This window comes from Vanessa tameamea, chromosome 9, assembly GCF_037043105.1.
Source record: "Vanessa tameamea isolate UH-Manoa-2023 chromosome 9, ilVanTame1 primary haplotype, whole genome shotgun sequence".
In the NCBI taxonomy this organism is placed as follows: domain Eukaryota; kingdom Metazoa; phylum Arthropoda; class Insecta; order Lepidoptera; family Nymphalidae; genus Vanessa; species Vanessa tameamea.
The window spans coordinates 12,607,805-12,627,865 of NC_087317.1; the positions used below are offsets into that span (position 1 = coordinate 12,607,805).

The 20,061-nt window shown below is 35.7% G+C and overlaps 2 protein-coding genes across 2 annotated transcripts in view; one reads left to right on the forward strand and one right to left on the reverse strand.

Moving 5' to 3' along the window:
- The window catches only part of LOC113393154 (dynein axonemal heavy chain 3), a 37,995-nt gene extending 18,834 nt beyond the window's left edge, over positions 1-19,161 (forward strand). Inside the window, exons 42-71 of the mRNA XM_026629884.2 lie at positions 150-238; positions 520-633; positions 963-1,088; positions 1,396-1,556; positions 1,822-1,965; positions 2,042-2,161; positions 2,330-2,495; positions 2,683-2,935; positions 3,262-3,388; positions 3,990-4,101; positions 4,379-4,492; positions 5,195-5,372; positions 5,773-5,877; positions 6,059-6,220; positions 6,702-6,888; positions 7,075-7,195; positions 7,405-7,572; positions 7,821-8,056; positions 8,869-9,052; positions 9,500-9,636; positions 9,896-10,033; positions 10,315-10,552; positions 10,766-10,973; positions 11,084-11,334; positions 11,458-11,615; positions 12,049-12,208; positions 12,439-12,621; positions 12,849-13,057; positions 16,358-16,568; positions 18,610-19,161. Coding sequence (XP_026485669.2) covers positions 150-238; positions 520-633; positions 963-1,088; positions 1,396-1,556; positions 1,822-1,965; positions 2,042-2,161; positions 2,330-2,495; positions 2,683-2,935; positions 3,262-3,388; positions 3,990-4,101; positions 4,379-4,492; positions 5,195-5,372; positions 5,773-5,877; positions 6,059-6,220; positions 6,702-6,888; positions 7,075-7,195; positions 7,405-7,572; positions 7,821-8,056; positions 8,869-9,052; positions 9,500-9,636; positions 9,896-10,033; positions 10,315-10,552; positions 10,766-10,973; positions 11,084-11,334; positions 11,458-11,615; positions 12,049-12,208; positions 12,439-12,621; positions 12,849-13,057; positions 16,358-16,568; positions 18,610-18,906 — 5,057 coding nt within the window. The 3' untranslated portion in view covers positions 18,907-19,161. The remainder of the gene's footprint in view (positions 1-149; positions 239-519; positions 634-962; positions 1,089-1,395; positions 1,557-1,821; positions 1,966-2,041; positions 2,162-2,329; positions 2,496-2,682; positions 2,936-3,261; positions 3,389-3,989; positions 4,102-4,378; positions 4,493-5,194; positions 5,373-5,772; positions 5,878-6,058; positions 6,221-6,701; positions 6,889-7,074; positions 7,196-7,404; positions 7,573-7,820; positions 8,057-8,868; positions 9,053-9,499; positions 9,637-9,895; positions 10,034-10,314; positions 10,553-10,765; positions 10,974-11,083; positions 11,335-11,457; positions 11,616-12,048; positions 12,209-12,438; positions 12,622-12,848; positions 13,058-16,357; positions 16,569-18,609) is intronic.
- On the reverse strand, positions 14,082-19,944 carry LOC113393156 (GSK3B-interacting protein). Its single transcript, XM_026629888.2, has 2 exons — positions 19,741-19,944; positions 14,082-15,021 (listed from the first exon to the last, which is right to left on the reverse strand). Exon 2 carries the CDS (start codon positions 15,017-15,019, stop codon positions 14,663-14,665), a length of 357 nt encoding a protein of 118 aa, XP_026485673.1. The 5' UTR covers positions 15,020-15,021; positions 19,741-19,944; the 3' UTR covers positions 14,082-14,662.
- Positions 19,945-20,061: the final 117 nt, after the last annotated feature.

A 20,061-nucleotide genomic window follows, 5' to 3' on the forward strand; every position in this document is an offset into this window, starting at 1 on the left:
TCAGATGGTCTCATAGATCTTCATATAGGTGTGCATCTACGTATGTTTTGGCTTGTGGTACATGTTGTCATGTGCTCTATAACATCAATTGATGATGTCCTCATCAATATCCACTTAAAATATTAAATGAAATATTATATAATTTTCAGGGAATCTTCTACTGGTCGGTGTCGGTGGCAGTGGTAGGAGCAGTGCCGTCAAACTAGCTGCCAGTATCCTGGAGATGAATGTCATTCAGGTAAGCTCGTCCTGCTCCTTCTATATTAATATGTAAATATTGTTTTTATTGTGTTTTTCCTCAAGCTTATTTGATTTAATGAGACTATAAACACAAAGTGAAAGTCGCAAAAAAACACAATCTTTTTCTGTTTAATGTTCGCGTAAAATTTTCTAGACAGATACTAAATCATGATATATTTTTGCTTTTAAAGAAAACATGTAAGGTATACGTATTATTCAAAAATGGATGGTTTTAAGTGATATAGTGGAACTGTCAACAATCGATATAACTGTTGATAGATCGAGATTTCAAGAGTATACGGTCAGAGCGAATGGCGTGACGATATACGGAAGATGTTGATGAAGGCTGGCATCATTGGAAAACCACTTGTCTTCCTGTTCGCTGACAATCAGGTAGGCGAATGAATTCGTTTTTCTTCTTCTTTACACGGTACAGTTTTAAAACATTAAGGAATGAGATATTTCTTCGCGGTTAAAGGCTATGCTCAAAAAAAATGTATGCTGTATTCTATTGGCGGGTATTTTTAAAAACCCTTTCGATCAGTCGGTAAAAACTAGGTCGGTAGAACTTTTTTCGTATCAACATCTACCTAAGTGTCTACTTACCGGCCAACCCAATTTTTCGTCTGCCTTCTCCTTACAAATAATATAAAAAAATGTTTTTGATATATTTTTATAAGTGGTTCAATTAAAAAGAATGAAGGAACTTTGTTGTCATCTAGATCATGTACGAGGGTATGGTGGAAGATATCAATATGCTGTTGAACACGGGAGACATACCCAATCTCTACGGCATGGATGAGAAGGTTGAGATACTTGACAAGATGCAGGCTGCTGTTAGGGAGTCCGTGAGTGATGCGTTGCAGTATCGATATTTAAATTTGGTTAACTAGTATTCTAATTAAGGTTATAGATTATTAAACCGATATACTATACATTTGTAACAAGCGTGTTACACGTACATGTTTTTCATTACGGTAATGTTTTTGTGTAGAAGATTCACTTATTCAGATATAAAATGTAAATATTGGTTTTTTTTATATACTATAATTACAAGAATGAAATAAATAATGTCGAATGTGACTCTGACTGTGTGAGTCAATATTTGAATCCAGCTAATCACTGTGTGTACACTCATCCGTCTCAATCCTCCAGGGCAAGAAGATGGAGACGACTCCGCTGGCGATGTTCGGTTTCTATGTGGAGCGCGTGAAGGCCAACTTGCGCATCGTGCTGGCACTGTCACCCATCGGGGACTCGTTCCGCAACCGACTGCGCATGTTCCCTTCGCTCATCAACTGCTGCACCATCGACTGGTGATCTCCTACGCTAAAGTCTCATCAGAGATCATTTTAAATATTATTTTACAAGATTTTGATGCTCACGTCGGAATATACAGAAATATATATATGTAGGGTTTTATAAAATATAGAAAACATTTTACAATGTGTCTATACTGACAATCGATAAGACATACACAAATTTAAAACTTCTATTGTTTCCATAAATCCTAATTAATTCCGTCGCTGTTTGTTATTTTCTTATTGTAAAATTAAATATTTAAAAATCAACTATTGGTAGGTTTACAGCGTGGCCGACGGAGGCCTTGGAGCGTGTAGCATCTATGTTTATCGCAAAGATGGAGGGCGTTGAAGAAGAACTCCGCGACGCCTGTGTCCAAATGTGTCAACTCTTCCATATCAGCGTCGTAGATCTTAGTGATCGGTATTAATATATGTTCAATAATTATTTCAAACTTTGTTTTAAATAAAAAAATTTGACCATATTTACTTTTTTTTAGATTCTACGATGAACAAAGGCGAAAAGTATATGTAACTCCAACGAGTTACTTGGAACTCATAAAGGCCTTCCAAAATTTGTACTCCCTAAAAGTAGATCAGATAACTCGGTCGAGAATTCGGTACGTGTTACTGCATGTGTTGTATGTTCATTTTATCTTCTATCATTTAGTAAAAGGGAATTAGGTTATTCTATTAATATATTTTATATATTAAAAAACCATATTAATATATAAAACTGATATCCGGAAAGTTGCGACTGTTTAGTTTCAACTGTATCTTATCTCTAGATACGAGACGGGCCTCGAACAGCTAGACTTTGCTGCCGGCCAAGTAGCCGTGATGCAGCAGAACTTGATCGACTTGCAACCGCTGCTTGTGGACACTTCGGACAAGACGGAGAAACTCATGATTAAAATAGAACAGGATACTGTGGTCGTTGAGAAACAGAAAGAGGTAACTAAAATAAACTGAAATAGTACTAAAACATATTATTAGCAGTTTTGTTAAGTTAAATTGCGAAATATATAATACTATAGCCCTATTTGCTAAATTTTACAGACAACATTTAATTTTTTAAAATTGTTGTTCCTTTTGATAAGTGGCGATTAAAAATTGGACCTAAATTGAATTGTATTTATAGATCGTTGGTGCGGACGAAGCTCTAGCAAACGAAGCTGCAGCTGCAGCACAGGCCATCAAGGATGACTGCGAGTCCGACCTCGCTGAAGCTGTTCCAGCACTTAGAGCAGCACTAGATGCGCTAGATACGCTGAAACCGGCTGACGTGACACTTGTCAAGTCCATGAAGAACCCGCCTGCTGGTGTGAAGTTGGTAATGGAGGCGGTATGTGTAATGAAGGGGGTGAAGGGTGATCGAAAAATGGATGCTAATGGTGAGTACCATGCTTGTATAAAAGTAGAAATGTTAAAAGAACAATTTAAAAAAACACACATTCAAATACGTCATTGTCTGATTATTATTATGTAACTTGTTATTCATTAGGCGAGATATAACTTTTTAATTTTTCAGGTAGTAATTAAATATGATAAGGTTGGGTATATTTTAACTGTGAGATTGAATTATGATTTTTGACTCGTGCAACTTGAAATAAGCTGTTAATTTATTGTGTGCCTTTATAACGTGTATTTCGATAATTTTAATGTAATAAAATATGAAACAGCAATTAGTTAATTCTATTTATGAATTTATATCGGTCAGGTAAACCTTATGAAGACTTTTGGGGACCATCTCAGAAGATGCTCGGTGACATGAAGTTTCTGGAGAGTCTCAAGAACTACGACAAGGATAACATCCCAGCCGCCATAATGAAGAAGATTAGAGATAAGTGGGTTTTTTTAAATTTATTTTATAGGAATACATACTAATGAGCGATTTGATTGTGAACGGTTACCTTTACTTATAGACACTGACTCTTGCAGCATAAATCACTTCCTATGCCGTCAATGTATCGCCAAACATGGGTTCCAAGATGTTATGTTTTTAGTGTTATATAATATTTAAATAAGATTATTATCTCATGACTACATTTATTCAGATAGTTATATTTATTCGGTTGTTTGTATGTGATTTTATGGCAGAATAAGCGATCTTTGTGTTATTCGTAAGTAATTCGTAAATCGCTTTTAGAAGTCGTTAGGTAGTAGTTCCATGAACTCCGGCAGGGATTATGCCAAGATTGTGATCAATTTCCACGTTTTGTTTTGTAGATATTATTGTCAGATTAAGATTAAACGTACCTTTCGAAGAGCCTTCGGGGTTCCTACTTTTTATTTTATTTAATTATTTTCCTGATGACAAGTGGCCCCCATTGCGCATAGACACTTACAATTTAGTAACAATACTTCTAATTCGGGGCCGAGGAATAGGAGACGTTTAACCAGAGGAGCTGATACCAGAGCGGGTGTATGACATATGTCTGAATGCAGATACATCCCGGACCGCGAGTTCGACCCGGTGGTGATCGCGAAGGTGTCGTCGGCGTGCGAGGGGCTCTGCAAGTGGGTGCGCGCCATGGACGTGTACGACCGAGTCATCAAGGTCGCGACCCATACACTTATACCATAATTCAAATAATGTACAATAATTCTATTATACAGACCAAAATGAAACATCTAATCAAACATCAGAGCCAAAAATATTATACATTATTTTAGGTTCTGACGTTTGATTGAACCGATGTGTTCTAATAAAACGAATTTGATCTTATATAAAAAGAAAGACATACTTAATAATATTATATTTTATTAAACTAAGAATTGAATGTTGACTCTTATAATGAAACTTGTATAAATAATTTGTTGTATTGCGGTTGTAGGTCGTAGCGCCCAAGAAAGCTGCGCTGGCAGAAGCCGAGGCGGAGTTACAAGCGCAGATGAACACTTTAAATGAGAAGCGAGCTCAACTGCAAGGGGTGCTGGACAAACTCCAGGTGTGTTAAGACAGACACGTGATTAGAGCGGCCTCGTCCCTCTAAAGTTTAGGGTAACACTACCTGTTTATATATGTTAATCTCAGTTTTGAACCGTTGAAATTTTTAATAATTAATTAATAAGAAAAAAAATTACTTACATTACTTTTGAATTTTAAACAAAATGGTCTTCCGCGATTCTTAGTCCGCCCTGATCTTACCTGGTTAAGAATATTAAGTTAAGGATATAAGGTTTGGTATAATAGTAAATAACGCCAATATAAGATAAATTACAAAAGTAGTAAAGCACGGGCAACAGTGAGCTTGTGAAAGCCGTTTTCTAAAAAATAAAAGGATATTTAGGTTGATTTCGATTATTTTATTGTGATGGTTTCTAAAGTCTAACCGTACTTAACATAATATCACATGTTCAGTAGTCCTATGACTTTTATATGTTTCCTCTGAGTTATCTCAATAACTGTAATTTCATTGAAAACACAAAAGTTTCTAATTTTCCTTTCCGAGGAGACACAAATTTATGGTATTAAATAAAAGCAGAATTGGGTCTTTATAGAAACTAGACGTCTCTCTGTTTATGGTTACTTTTACCAAAATTTGAGATCCAATATTTTTCAATAGTATTAGTCATCGCATACGTATAGGCAACGGAATAATAGAGTAGAGCTTTGAATTAGTTCTAAACAAGTTTACTCGTTTATTAAGGCCCTCAACGACGAGTTCGCGGAGATGACACGTAAGAAGAAAGGTCTCGAGGACGAGATAGAGCTGTGCTCCACTAAGCTATCCCGCGCGGAGCAGCTGATCGGAGGTCTGGGCGGCGAGAAAGCGCGCTGGACGGACCTCGCCAATCAGCTGCAACAGTTGCTCTCCAATATCATTGGTCAGCGATACACCCACATTTAAATATTATCGAATTAGAGGGCTTAATTTTGAAATAATTTGTGTAAATATTTCACTGCAAGAACCTTTTTTTCTGTTTTGTTTTGTTCGGAACTCGTTTATTTACCCCACAAGACAACCTTCGCAGACAATATCAAATTACGGATTGTATCGATGACTTTATTTTAAACGTTTAGTTTAATTTTATAATTAGAATGAATAATGAAATAACAAATTTTAAAATAGTTAGTAGTATCTACGTTCTGAACTAGCTTCGAACTGCCTAATAGATTATTATTAATTGACGATTTAAACGTGCTTTCCTAATCAACAAACCATTGTTACTTGAATAAAGTATTATTTTAATTTTAATTGAATTTAGATGTGTTTCATACTAACAGGGGATGTTCTACTCGCCGCTGGATTTATTGCCTACCTCGGTCCGTACACTGTCAACTACAGACGAGAACTCGTGCAAACGTGGAACGAACGAGCAATAAAATTAGGTTAGCTTTTTATCTGTATTGGGTTTTTATAAAATTGATTATTAAAATTTATGAGGATACTAACCTAAGAAGAAAATGCTGCATTAGTATATAAAAATTGAAATAAAATAAAAGAGTCCAAAGTTATATATTTCTATATACATACGCCATATATATATTTATATGGCATAATGCTTTGCAGAGATCCCATGCTCGGAAATCTTCAGTCTGATCAGCACACTGGGTGAGCCTGTAGTGATCCGCGCCTGGAACATCGCCGGTCTACCCGTGGACGCCTTCTCCATAGAGAACGGAATCATCGTGGAGAAATCAAGAAGGTGGCCGCTGATGATTGACCCTCAGGGTTAGTGTTTTATGTATCTGAAAATAGTAGAGTATTTTCCAAACATAAGGTTTCTTACATTTATCTATTTAAGGTTCGGATTTGCAAGACTCGTTAGCAAAGCATTCGTTTTTGTTTCAAGCAGGTGAACTGTAATTCCACATCAAAATTACGTATATATGTTTACGATAAGTTTTCGGATAAAACAACGCCTTAAGTGTTCTGAGCGAATTATGGCCAGGGCAGAGCATTCGCTATGATGACTAGTTAAATGTGCAGTACATAGTTAAAGTGCAGTAGTGTACCCACAATCAGGAACAATTGACTGTCACATTCAAGGTCTAAATAGAGACTAGGGTTAAGATAAACAGTGATATGTGTTTTACGAGGCACTCAAGTTTAACAAAGCTTAAAAAGCGTTCCAAACTCAGGGCTGAACTGGACTTGCGTGTCTTCTATTTCAATGTCTGGTCTTCCGTGTCTGATCGTATTGTATTGGCAGAGCAAGCAAATAAGTGGGTGAAAAACATGGAGCGAGACAATCAATTGAAGGTGATCAAGTTGAGCGACCCCAACTATGTGCGCGTGTTGGAGAACGCAATCCAGCTGGGCATGCCCGTCATATTGGAAAACGTGCGCGAGCAACTGGACGCAGTGCTGGAACCTGTGCTCTTGAGGAATGTTTTCAGGTAGTTACGAAATTATATTTTATCCAGATTATTTTGAGGAGCTTTAAGAAAGAATTAACTAGCTGTCTGAAGTATCTTTGGCCTAGAGTAATTTTATTAGCAATAGTATATTTAATCATTTTTCTCTTATATTACTGCTGAAATATATTGGATACAAAATATATAGTACTCATAATATACTAACAGATCTGGCGGTATAGATTGCCTGAAGTTAGGTGATAACATTTTGGAATATAACAACGATTTTCGTTTCTACATCACCACGAGATTGAGTAACCCGCATTATCTACCGGAAATAGCTGTTAAGGTTAGTACTGACTTACGCCTAATGTACTTTTAAAATTGTATTATATCCATATTATTTGCAAATCCTTTTAATAAATTTCTATGTATTAGTAACTGGCGAATTTTACTAATTTCTTGATTAATACTTTCTCACACATTTTTAGCTTTAAATTTTCAAAATTTACTGTTGTAAGTATTATAAGCTTTTGTCAACTATGCACATTTTCCCAGGTCACATTGTTGAACTTCATGATAACACCCCAAGGACTCCAGGATCAGCTTCTCGGTATAGTAGTAGCCCAAGATCGACCTGAGCTGGAACTTAAAAAGAATCAGCTGATTGTAGAAGGTGCTAATAATAAAAGGACGCTGAAAGAGATAGAAGATAAGATCTTAGAGGTAAGGTTGCTAGAACGGCCATTAAAAAAATTCTAGATCCATGTTTTGTAGTTATTTTGTTTATTTGAAACAAATTGTCATGATTTCTAGAATCTGATCAATTGTCTATGTCATATTTCTGGTTAATCTTTATTGGGATTTATTTATAATTTTATCGTAATTATATATTAAATTATAATACGCGTTTAGTAGATAAGCACCCTCAGCACTACTCGTCGATAAGAATTTAACCATGTCGTTCATTTCAGGTATTGTCTTCAGCGGGTAATATTCTAGAAGACGAGTCTGCGAATCAGATTCTGTCGTCGTCAAAGGTGCTCTCTATCGAGATCGAGGCGAAGCAGGCGGCGGCCGCCGTCACGGAGATAGAGATTGACGAAGCGCGTCTGCTCTACGTGCCCGTCTCCAAGCACAGCTCCGTGCTGTTCTTCTGCATCTCGGACCTGGCTAATATTGACCCCATGTACCAGTATTCGCTCAATTGGTGAGTGTGAATCCTCGGTTTGGTTCCTACGATGTAGAATAAAGCTATCTCGACGCATGTGTGTGTGTGTGCATTAAGCATGCAGCGGAACTTGGCAGTTCAAATAATGTCGGGAACAGGCAGGCAATTGGCTGAATTTTTTTGTTAAATCCTTTCTATAGATTCCTTTTCTTAATAAATGGGAATGCTAATTATGATGTTCGATAATTAATGCGAGGGTTTATTGCAATCAATCGGGTACCGAGGATGATACTTTAAGATTTTATTTTTTAGAAAAAACATTTTGATGCAAAAATCGTGACCTGAATCTTCAATAGCGTTCAACGTTGCGAATTCAATAGTTTTCGGTAAAATGATTGACTCGGATGTTTAGTGTGTCTTTTATTTTCAATATAGATATCTGTTGCTGAATAAACTTTGAGTGGTAGTTATCCTAAATTACGTCGTTCGTAGCGGAAGGACTTAAAAAAACCCAAAAGTACTTTAAAAGTGAATTTATTTTAATTCACAAACTTATTTTACAAATATTAATACTAATTTAATTAGACCACTTCATGTGTTGAGGTTGTAACACAGAATGCCCCCAGAACCAATTATTATAAAATAATATTAAAACTTTTCTTAATTCTAAGAGACACAGAAATTATAAAGAAAGATCGGTGTGGTCCGTTGTTGGGCGGCGTGATGTTGCGCAAGGGGTGCTGGTGCCGGGCCGGTCGGTGGTCTCGGCGAACGCGATGTCCTAATGTACCTCCATAGGGTGGTCGCATACATAACACCTATGTAAACAAAATATTTTTTTATATTTTCAGGTTCATAAACCTATATAACCAGGCTATCCAGAACTCTCCAAAGAGTGATAATTTAGACGAACGCCTGTCGGGACTCAACGCATTCTTCACCCGCAGCGTCTACGAAAACGTGTGTCGCAGTCTCTTCGAAAAGGACAAGCTTATTTTCTCTCTCGTTCTCACATTGGGCATTTTAAGAGCTAAGGTATCGAAATGTTAATAGGTTAGAGTATTTAATATGTTTGGATTTGCTTAATTTCTTAGCAATTTTATGTGTCAAAAATGAATATCAATTAAAATAATTATTTAAGCCTAGGTTAAAATACATATACCGATTAAAAATACATTTAAAAAATTGTAAAGTGGCTCACAGCTCTTTGATCGTTTAGTAAAAATAAATGTGTTAAGAATTTCCCAAAAAATAATATTTAGTCACATACCTCATCTCATTTTTTAATAAGCCTACTGGATAATCGACTGTAACGGTAAAATCGTGATATCGACCGTCAAACCCAAATAATTAAAAATGAGAACAATTAAATCCATTTTGCCTACATTTTAGAGTGTTTTATGATTATCTAACTGAAGGCACCTTTTAACGTACAAATTAGAACAAGTACTCTTCAGATATTAACTTCATACAAGTATCCAGGGCGATCTGGACGATGAGTTGCTGTCGTTCCTGCTAACGGGCGGAGTGGCGCTGGACAACCCGTATGAGAACCCCGCACCCTCCTGGCTCTCCGAGAAGTCCTGGTCCGAGATCGTACGTAGCAGCAACCTTCCTGGGTACGATATTTTGGTATACATTTGTAAAAATTACTATAAAAAAATTTGACTAAACAATTAACTGCCTTCATTCTAAGAAGACGTTTTTTTCTTCTTCAGTGTTTTAAATAAATCGCTATATGGGCAGTTTCTACAAGCTATTATTTTACATTAAGTACTCTGTATCTGATATGATTCTCTTTTATTACAACCGCAACGCTTATAAAGCGAAAAGAGGCCTCTACTGAAATATTATTCAACGGTCAATATGCACCGCCAGCCTCTACGGTTTCAAGGAGAACGTGGAGGCCGACACGTCTCCGTGGAAGGCGCTTTACGACTCGTCGACGCCGCACGAGAGCGAGCTGCCGCCTCCTTTCGATCTTGTGCGGGGAATACCCAAGCTTATCATTATGAGGTCAGCTTCTGATGTTTCTTGTTTAACGGCCATATGATGGCAATGGCTAACTTTTCACCAGTTATGTTACTTCATCACCATAATAAATAGTAATCGCTTTATTGTGAGAATTATTATTTTAATCAACGTTGACAATATTTTAAATATATTTTTTTTTATCACCCATTGTTCATGAATCGTTTTTAAATAGTTAATCATAATTCAAAGGAGTTCGATGTGGCAACTAAGTAAGCAAATACCGGTCTTAATTTCCCCATATATAGTAATACATTTTCTAACAGATGTATCCGCCCAGACAAGTTGATTCCACTGGTACAGCAGTACGTGGTAGAAGAAATGGGTCGTCCCTACATCGAACCGCCACCCTTCGATCTCGAGAAGTCCTATAATGACAGCAACTGCGCGTCTCCGCTCATTTTTATCCTGTCTCCCGGCTCAGACCCTATGTCTGCTCTCGTAAAGTTCGCTACGGAGAAGAAGGTGGTCAGCTTCGAGACCATATCTCTAGGACAAGGACAGGTAAAGTTGGACTCTTTCATTCACGTTTCATTAAATTCATACTCACGAACAGTATCATAATTCATAAACAGTAGTTTTGGAAGGAGAAACGTGGAGAAGGTGGTGTTTACAGTTTAGTATTTTTGAATAAGATATTGCAACAAGATGCTCGGTGGACGTAAACAGTAATTTTGAGAAAAGTCAAAGCTGACTGGCGGTTTGTCTCGTTGCGAGGGCCCGATCGCGGCGGAGATGATAATGCGCGCGGCGAGCAGCGGCGGCTGGGCCGTGCTGCAGAACTGCCACGTGCTGGAGTCGTGGCTCAACGAGCTGGAGCGGCTCTGCGCCGAGGTGCTGAGCGCGCCGCAGACGCACCGCGCCTGCCGACTGTGGCTCACCTCCTACCCCAGCCGCGCCTTCCCCGTCACCGTGCTGCAGAACGGTACTGTTTCATAATGTCGGAATATGGTAGAAAACGTTACTCGCCGTTAATTGTGACTAGGAATCGAAGATCACCTCGTAATATGTAACGTCTTCCTTTCCGTGTTTTAGGAGTAAAAATGACAAATGAAGCGCCCAAAGGTTTAAAGAACAACATCTACCGTTCATACATTTCTGATCCAATTTGTGATCCCGAATTTTATATATCCTGTCCCCGAACCGAAGAGTGGAGACGACTGCTGTTCGCTCTGTGCTTCTTCCACGCTATCGTTCAAGAAAGACGAGCCTTCGGACCCTTGGGCTGGAACATACAGTACGAATTCAATGAGAGCGATTTAAGGATTTGCATAATGCAATTACAGGTAGATATTGTAATGGTGGTAGAGTGACCTCAGCCTTATATTCGAACTAAGTTTGTTATCGTATATTTATCTTTATAATCACTAGTACATATTCGTATTTTATAATGGCATTGTAACTTTTAGATGTTCCTCACGGAGTACACGGAGACACCTTTCGAAGCTCTTAACTATTTGGCTGGAGAATGTAATTACGGCGGTAGAGTAACGGATGATAAAGATAGAAGACTAATTCTGTCTCTCTTGTCAATATTCTATAACGAAGATGTCACTTCGGATCCCAAGTATGATAATCTTAATTATATGTTTTTTTTATGTACGTAGCCAACGATAGTGGTCAGTGATAGCTGATTATATTAATAAACGCTTACAAAATCTATTATACGTGAACCTAATGTATGACTCACTTCAATAATAACACATTGAGGTAGGAAGTTTCCCCTTTACAACGGATTATATTAAGTTTTCCCACAAAATAAATTGGGATCAGAAAATCAAGGAAGGGCGTGCCTTAATTAGTTAATGGATCTATACTTGGTGACGAAGATGGTTTTACAGTGAACACAACCAATAAAGGTAGCAGATGACATTCAACGGCTGAATTGATGTGTAGCTGTATGAACTCTTTAATCGTTTAATTCTTAGATATTGCATTGCTGGTTGCCGTTCATCTTCGTGTTTCTAAATTTTTGTAGCTATTGAATATATTTTTTACAGTTACTCATTTTCCCCAAGTGGTGATTATCGCATGCCTCCCAGCATGGACTATAACTCTGTGCTAGATCATATCAAAGCTCTGCCCATGATTGCGAAGCCCGAGGTCTTCGGTTTGCACGAGAACGCTGACATCACTAAAGACAATAAAGAGGCGACTGCGGTGAGCTTAAATCATTCTAATAGACGTTGCTCCTTTTAGATATTAACGTTTAACAGTATTTTGCAATATTTTCATATCATTAATATATATTAGACATCGCTGTACCTAATATCGACATGTTAATTTACGTCAAATACTGGATAATATTTCGGTTCATACGATTGTTAAATTTAAAAAACGAGGAGTCTACGCCCTCCCGCGCGAGTGTGTCTGTACGTGTGTGCGTGCAGCTGCTGTGGGGCTGCAGCGCGACGCAGCGCGTGGGCGGCGGCGGCGCGGGCGCGGGCGGCGCGGGCGTGCTGTCGCTGGCGCGCGACGTGCTGGCGCGCCTGCCGCCGCTCTACGACGTGGCCGACGCCGCGCGCCGCTACCCCGTGCAGTACTACAACAGCATGAACACCGTCCTCACGCAGGTACGCGGCCGCCGTCACGACTCTGCCGAATTTGTGATCGTTGTCGATGTTCATGTTGTAAACCGGAGTGCTAGTTTTTAGTTACATCATTATGGATTTAGAAATCTTAATGTTATTTGTTCAAAACAATCAACGTTTCTGGAATAATCTAAAAACGTTCCTTGGTCACTTTTATTGTTTATTAACAAAAAGTGAGTTGGGTAGTAACTTTGGTCTTATATTTCAAGGAGCTGATACGTTACAACCGCCTCTTGAGTGTAGTCCAACGTACGTTACATGGGGTATACCTAGCGGCACAGGGTCTGGCCATCATGAGCGCTGAGCTAGAGGAGTGCAACAACGCCTTCATCAAAGGCGTGGTGCCCGGAGCCTGGATGTCTAAATCTTATCCCTCGATGAAGCCCTTAGGCTCGTATGTAACGGATTTTTTGGCGAGGTAAGGTTCTTACCTATTAACTTCCTCATTGTATCATAAACAACTTTTTCAGCAGTGTCGCTATTGTAGATTTAAGGATTCTAATGATACCCCATGAATCAGTTGCGTATTAAAAATGGAAAGTATTATTTAAATTAAAGACAAATATTATAGTGCAAACAAATTATGATGTTTATTAGCGACAAATTAAAAAAAAATCAGAACACATAACATAAAGCTCCATATAACATTTTAGAAGTGTAATATTCACATCCGACGCGGTTCGTTGTAGTCTATTCCAACTACAAGAGCAATAGAGACAAATAAACAACATTTAACATCGAATTGGTACACGATACTCGAGAGCTTCATCATCATCAATCATTTTAATAGATAAACTGATTCAAGAGGAAGGTTTATATGTATAAGACATGCACAATATAGTAGAGAAACTCCGATTATTTTAGAGGTTTTTAAAGTGATGTCGTAAATAAACACATTTTTTGCGCTTACATTGCAAACGCTGGCTGAACCCTACGAGATAGATCAAAATAATGTACTACAGTATTGTACACCTTAAAAAGGTCTTCAAAAAAGTCAGCGATGGTATATGTCTATCTCTTAGGGGTAACCCACAATAACTTTTTTTATCCTTGACTTTTTACGAGAAATAATGGCTTATTTTCGAAGCGATTTTAAGCAATAAAGCATTAACCCTTATCCAATTAAATACCTTAAATACACTGTGCATTTAATATAGATTAATATGGCCCTTAACAGCATGTAATTTAAATGAATATTTTCGAAGATATTACAGTTTTAAAATAGCGGACATAGAAAATCGGGTTTTGTATTATCTAATGTCTGAAAAACAGAACGTAAGACATTCTGTAGTATATTTAGTAACAGCATTGCACCCGTGCGAAGCCGGGGCGGGTCGCTCGTCAATAATAATCTATGATATTGTAGAACGTATAATAAACTTTTAAGTTTAACGAAATTGTATAATGACAGGGGATGCGAACTGAAATTTATTAAAAAACAATTTAATATATAATAATTTATTTTTGCATCTTGCAACACCGTGCTGCAATTGTATATTTTTCTAAAGTTTACATATATTTGTACTCAGTCTGCTCTTTTTAATACATACTCAAATAAGCTCCGATATTGCATCCAATAAATTACTTAAATAAAGATAACATCGTTATAGTTATTTTTATGTGCACTTGACTTAAAAAGTGAAAATTATACTCTGTTACTAATACAAAAAAGTATGGCAACATTCATTTAAACTATACAATAAACGCTTAAAAGATCCAGATCTTAACGTGATTAATTAAACAATATGAGCATCAAATCTGATTTACTTTTTATATAACTAACAACATAATTTCTATGTCATGTATGTAAGTCATGTATATAAATTTGATATAATATAATAAACTAAAATAATGGTTAAAAGTAATCTAAACAAATACGTCGAGTTCGTCTTAAAATTTATAAATGCAGTTTAGTACCAATATCTTGTAACATGTAAACGTTGTCTATAAACCGTAAAGCAAAACACACTACGTTTTTAAATAAAATACTACAGACCCAAAATTGATATAGTCGATTTCGGATTCAGCCTTCTGATTTCTTAGCCAGGTGTAGCAGTTTGTTCATGAGTTCTCCGCCGAATGATTCTCTGTACTTCTGACTGATGTTGTTGAGTAAAGCGTAGGGCGTCTCGTAATTCATGTTTTCTATGGTAGACAGGCTCGTGTCGTCATATTTCCTGCCGACGACCCTGAATCCCAAGGCGGACATTTCGACGCAATATTCTGCATTTTCCAAGGTCGTGAGATTAATGTAGATCTTCTGGTTGGTGCTCCTCACTTTAGAGGATACTTGAGCTGAATTGACATGTTTTCGGATATCGTTGATGGCTGCTTCCGCTTCAGCTGGCCAAGTCTCTTTATCTAAAACTTGCTCCGACATATCTGAAACACAAAAACTATTTACATTTTTGTAAGCTTTACTTTTCAAATCTATGCCCAGCTTAATCTAATCAATATAATCTATGCCCAGCTCAATCTAATCAATATAATCTAAGCACAGCTCCGTATAGACCTCTTTAAACAAATAATAAAGATGATAATAAGGTGGAGTTCGTAGTCATTATTTTGAGAAATATTGTAACTACTGAGATTCTTGTCGGTGGAATATTCACTCCGAACAGGATTACACCCAATTTAAAGTTGCTTGATATTATTTTTTATAAGTAAGTACAAATATTGTCCTTGATTTATTTAGCGAGATATTTTGGAACCTACATTACAAATTATATTTTTATCGGTTCATTCTATAATTAGAAAATATATTATGTATGAAATACTAAATGAACGTGTATTTTATATACGTATTGCCGTACTTATTTATCGTTTCCTGAGTTTGTTGGATAATTCTATTTGGTGTGGACGTTATAAATATTGTAAGCCCACGAGAATAAATTATGTAGGTACGTCAGCCATATTTATACTACTATTTAGTGGTAGTAAATACCCATTATCTCAGTGACATGCAATGTTTACGGACTTGGTAAACAGAAAATATAAATTCAATTTAGTAGCGAAGGAAGTGCCTATTGTAGGTAATATGTGTTACTATTTTGAAGTCCTTTTGATGATAATTTTTTTTTTTATGATATCGGTAGACGGATGTTCAAATAGGTCCCCGATAGTAAGTGGTCACTACCAATCCATATACAATGGATAATGGATAATAATCCATAGACAATGGCGCTGTAAGAAATATTAACCATTCCTTACATTACCAATGCGCCACCAACCTCCGGAACTAAGATGTTATGTCCCTTGTGCCTGTAGTTACACTGACTCACTCACCCTTCAAACCGGAACACAACAATATTGAGAACTGCTGTTTGGCGGTAGAATATCTGATGAGTGGGTGGTACCTACCCAGACGGGCTTGCACAAAGCCCGTCTACTATTTGTCATTACTTGGTCTACCACCAAGTAATGAAAAATTAATTAATATTTAGTAACAAGTAAGTCTATTCTTAATAGGAAGTATTACTTACTCTACCAATGTACTCGTCTGATTTAGGAAATTATTTACATAAAGGCTTTGGACGAATACTTCGAGTGCAGTTGAATAAAATAGTGGTGGTGGCTAACGACAATACAATGTTTAAAAGTATGGGATTATATTAGGTAACAGATTATTTCATATGTATATAGGGGATTTTGAACTATAGTTGCGGTCCATACATTGATTTCAACAAAAAATCGGTAGAACCCGTAATTTAATGTGTAGGCTTAAATTCCTGCAAGACTGGATAGACGAGGGTCCACCGATCGTCTTTTGGGTATCCGGGTTCTACTTCACGCAGTCTTTCCTCACCGGCGTCCTGCAGAACTACTCCCGTCACAACCGGATACCGATTGATCAAGTTCATTTCGAGTTCACAATCACCAGCATGGAAGTTGAAAGCGAGGAAGAACCATCGTTTGGAGTATATTGCAAGGTAATAAATGCTTTTATAATCAAAAATAAATAAACTTATACTCTGTGAATGCATAACAAATAATTTGGGATGTTGAATGATATAATATTAACGTGATACTGCGACAGACGCTAAAATCAACTAATCAAGATACAATTGTAATTTTTTTTTTCTATATAAATATAAAATGTAATTATTCAAATCCGACATGTTGGATTTACCGTTACATTATATAGTCTACACACGCTTTGTTGACTTTATTTTTTTTTATTCTTTATGGTGATCAGTATGGAATGATCCAATAATTGGATTAGAATCTGGTATTGGTTTTATAATAATAATAACTGATTAGTAGACGCGTAATAATAACATTAAAAGATCTGTTATAAATTCAACTGTATTTAATGCACACGTTAATAAATCAATACAAAAATAGTCTAACAGAAATAACATTAAATTGTCTGATTCATATTTTATTTATAAATAAAAATATATGAATAAGGAGTCATTTCCTATGGTTAGTATAACGTTAGGAATGTGTTTACAAATGGGTCTGTGTTTAAACATTTGCTAATATTTACAAGCAGCAAACTCAACAAACGGACAAGCAAGGTCAGGAGCACAGTATGTTTGTGTGGGTGAGTCAGGATCGTTTTTGTGCATGCTTCTGTGACGATTTTTTTTATATATACTTAAGATTAAGAACCTTGGAATCTAATTCAATGTAGAATCAATTTATATAATAAATGTGTGGGAAAATTTTGTGATTTTATTAGCATAGCTAGATGAAGGACATCAACTTTGCTTAAAAACTATTTTTTGACAGTAAGCAGTTACTCCTTGACATTTTCTCCGTTCAGTAAGGCGAATACTGAATCTAAAGCATTGGGAACTGATGCCCGTGTGAAATCGCCTCGGCTTAGGATGCCGTCGACGTCGGGATAGGATGCGTGTGCTATATATTGCGCCGTCATACGTCGTTATAAACGGGGGACCTCGACCCAGTAGTCGGGAAAGACACCTAACTGATTAGAATTGTCTGGCAGTTTGTCGTGAGGGCCAAGAAGCACCTTTATGTAAACTATTCCGTTCAGTAGGATCGGAATAGTTAACTTACCATGAGACATTGGTTGTATGGATAGTAATCATTATAGAAAATTGCGTAATACGACGACGCAACGAACGTCACGTAAAAACTATAAAGAATGTGGAAAATCAATTACCACTGATGTAATTCTTAGATATTCATAGATAGTCAACATATTTTTTGTTTAATAGGAATTGTGTACGATAATTAACAAAGTTATGCAAGCTTAAAGTTGATGTGAAAGCAATAGAAACGCTAAACCGCAGCCATAATCTATTTTTAATGGCATTGAACTGTCATTATCATAAAAATATGAATGATATTATTTTTTATTTAGATCATTGCAAATAAACACTTATAGCACTTTACACTAATAACTTAAACTTAAGTATGGCTTTCAGCATTATTATCTGTAATTGGCAAAGAGACCTGGATAAAACTGGAATTGATTTCATTTTTGATATTCGTAACTTAATTTCCGATGCGATGTTTGTTGTTCTATAGTAAAAAAATCTTTAAGAACACCTATTATTTAAAAATATATACTTAATATAAATCTATTACCTATTCATAAATTGTGTGCTATTTTGAATTGTAAATAAGTATATAAAATATCAGAATTCGAAATTCAAAAAAGTTGTATAATTAGATTACACTTTAGAGAGTTTAGCAATTATGTCATACATAAAGAAACTTACTATTTTTTATATATTATATAAGCAAAGACTTGGTAATATTGTGTGAGTAAACTACTGATTCATTGTTTATAATAATTATTGATTGTCCCTGAATAATAATTTTAAATCTTTTTTCTTTTTTAATCCTCTTACTCTTAGAATAAATGAAATTTTACTCGTATTAATAAAATTAGCTAAAAATGTATTAAAGGCATATAATTATTAAATATAAGAGAACTATGATTAAAAACAATTAATCATAACAAATAACTTTTTTTTTAATCCTATATTTTCTCAGGGACTTTTCTTAGAGGGTGCTAGATGGAACCGTGAAGCTATGCAACTAGATGAATCATATCCCAAGATCCTATTTGACACCATCCCAATAATTTGGTTCCAACCGGCTCTGATATCTGACTTCAACCCTCCTCCGAGTTATTTCTGCCCAATCTACAAGACCAGTGAGAGAAAAGGAGTTCTTGCAACCACAGGTCATTCCAGCAACTTTGTTATGTATATAACTTTGCGATCAGATATTCCAGAGAAGCATTGGATCAATAGAGGCGTGGCTAGTTTAACGCAGCTAGATGACTAAGATTTTTATTATTTATTCTATATACTTATTATTTGATGTTGTTTTTAATTTGATGTTTAGTTCTATTAGTAATAAATAAACTATTTTTGGAATAATTATTGTATCTTAGGCTATTGTCATTACAACTACAAATACAAGCTTAATAGAAAGAGATAAATGGAATACTAGTAATTCATTGAAAATTTATATGTGCAATATTTCTTAAATTATAGAATTTATAAAATAATAAAAATGTTTTCTCTACAAACAGTGTTGTATAAATAAACACATATTTATGTATCCCTATAGAAATACTATAGAATTTGAAATGGAATACAATGTCAAATCATACTTTTTTAAAATGAATACATGAAATTTAGTCTTGTCTGTGATATGTCTAGTCAAATTTGAATAAAGCATTATTTTTGATTATTACTTTTCTTATTTACCATCTATATACAATATTAAACACAGAATAATAACATAAGCTTTGATTATTACATATTCCAGATAACAAGATACTTTTACATTTTCATTTTATAATAAAAATGAATTTACTGATTATCATTTACAATGTAAATATTATTTCAATTCGACCTATTCAAAGGCCAAGCTGATTACAATAGTCTGAACATTTTGAAAACAAAAGGTAACAATCTATTTGATAATTTCTATGCAATATGCCTGTACGAAATACATGCAATGATAAATATAGATCATTTGGAATGTTTATCGTGGGTAAAGGAAACTTATGTTTAATACTTTTTTTGGATTTACAATATATCAGTAAAATAATATCAATAAATACAATTATTTCAAATATGGCGCGGTATTTGTTTTGTTTTTAAAACTTACCTAAAATTATAGATGACTGAATTGATTATACTCGGCTATGTCTCAACCCACGTAACTTATAAAGGCAGACGGTCACTTGTTATTCATAAATCAACTTATTCAATTATTAATGCCAAATATCAATTTATATAGGCGTAGTTCAGAAATAAATTTTATATACTTGACGTCCTGAGCTTTATTGACAAATAAAAGTAGATGACAGTTACATACCTGAACGCTGAAGCATCAAATAACAAATTGACATGTTTAGGCACAGAGAACATTTTAAAGTAGTTAGACTTATACCGTATTTATATAAACGCTATACTATATGGTATGCAC

Excerpts from the sequence above, each read along its gene's own strand:
- LOC113393156 (XM_026629888.2), bottom strand. The coding sequence starts at position 15,019 with ATGTCGGAGCAAGTTTTAGATAAAGAGACTTGGCCAGCTGAAGCGGAA.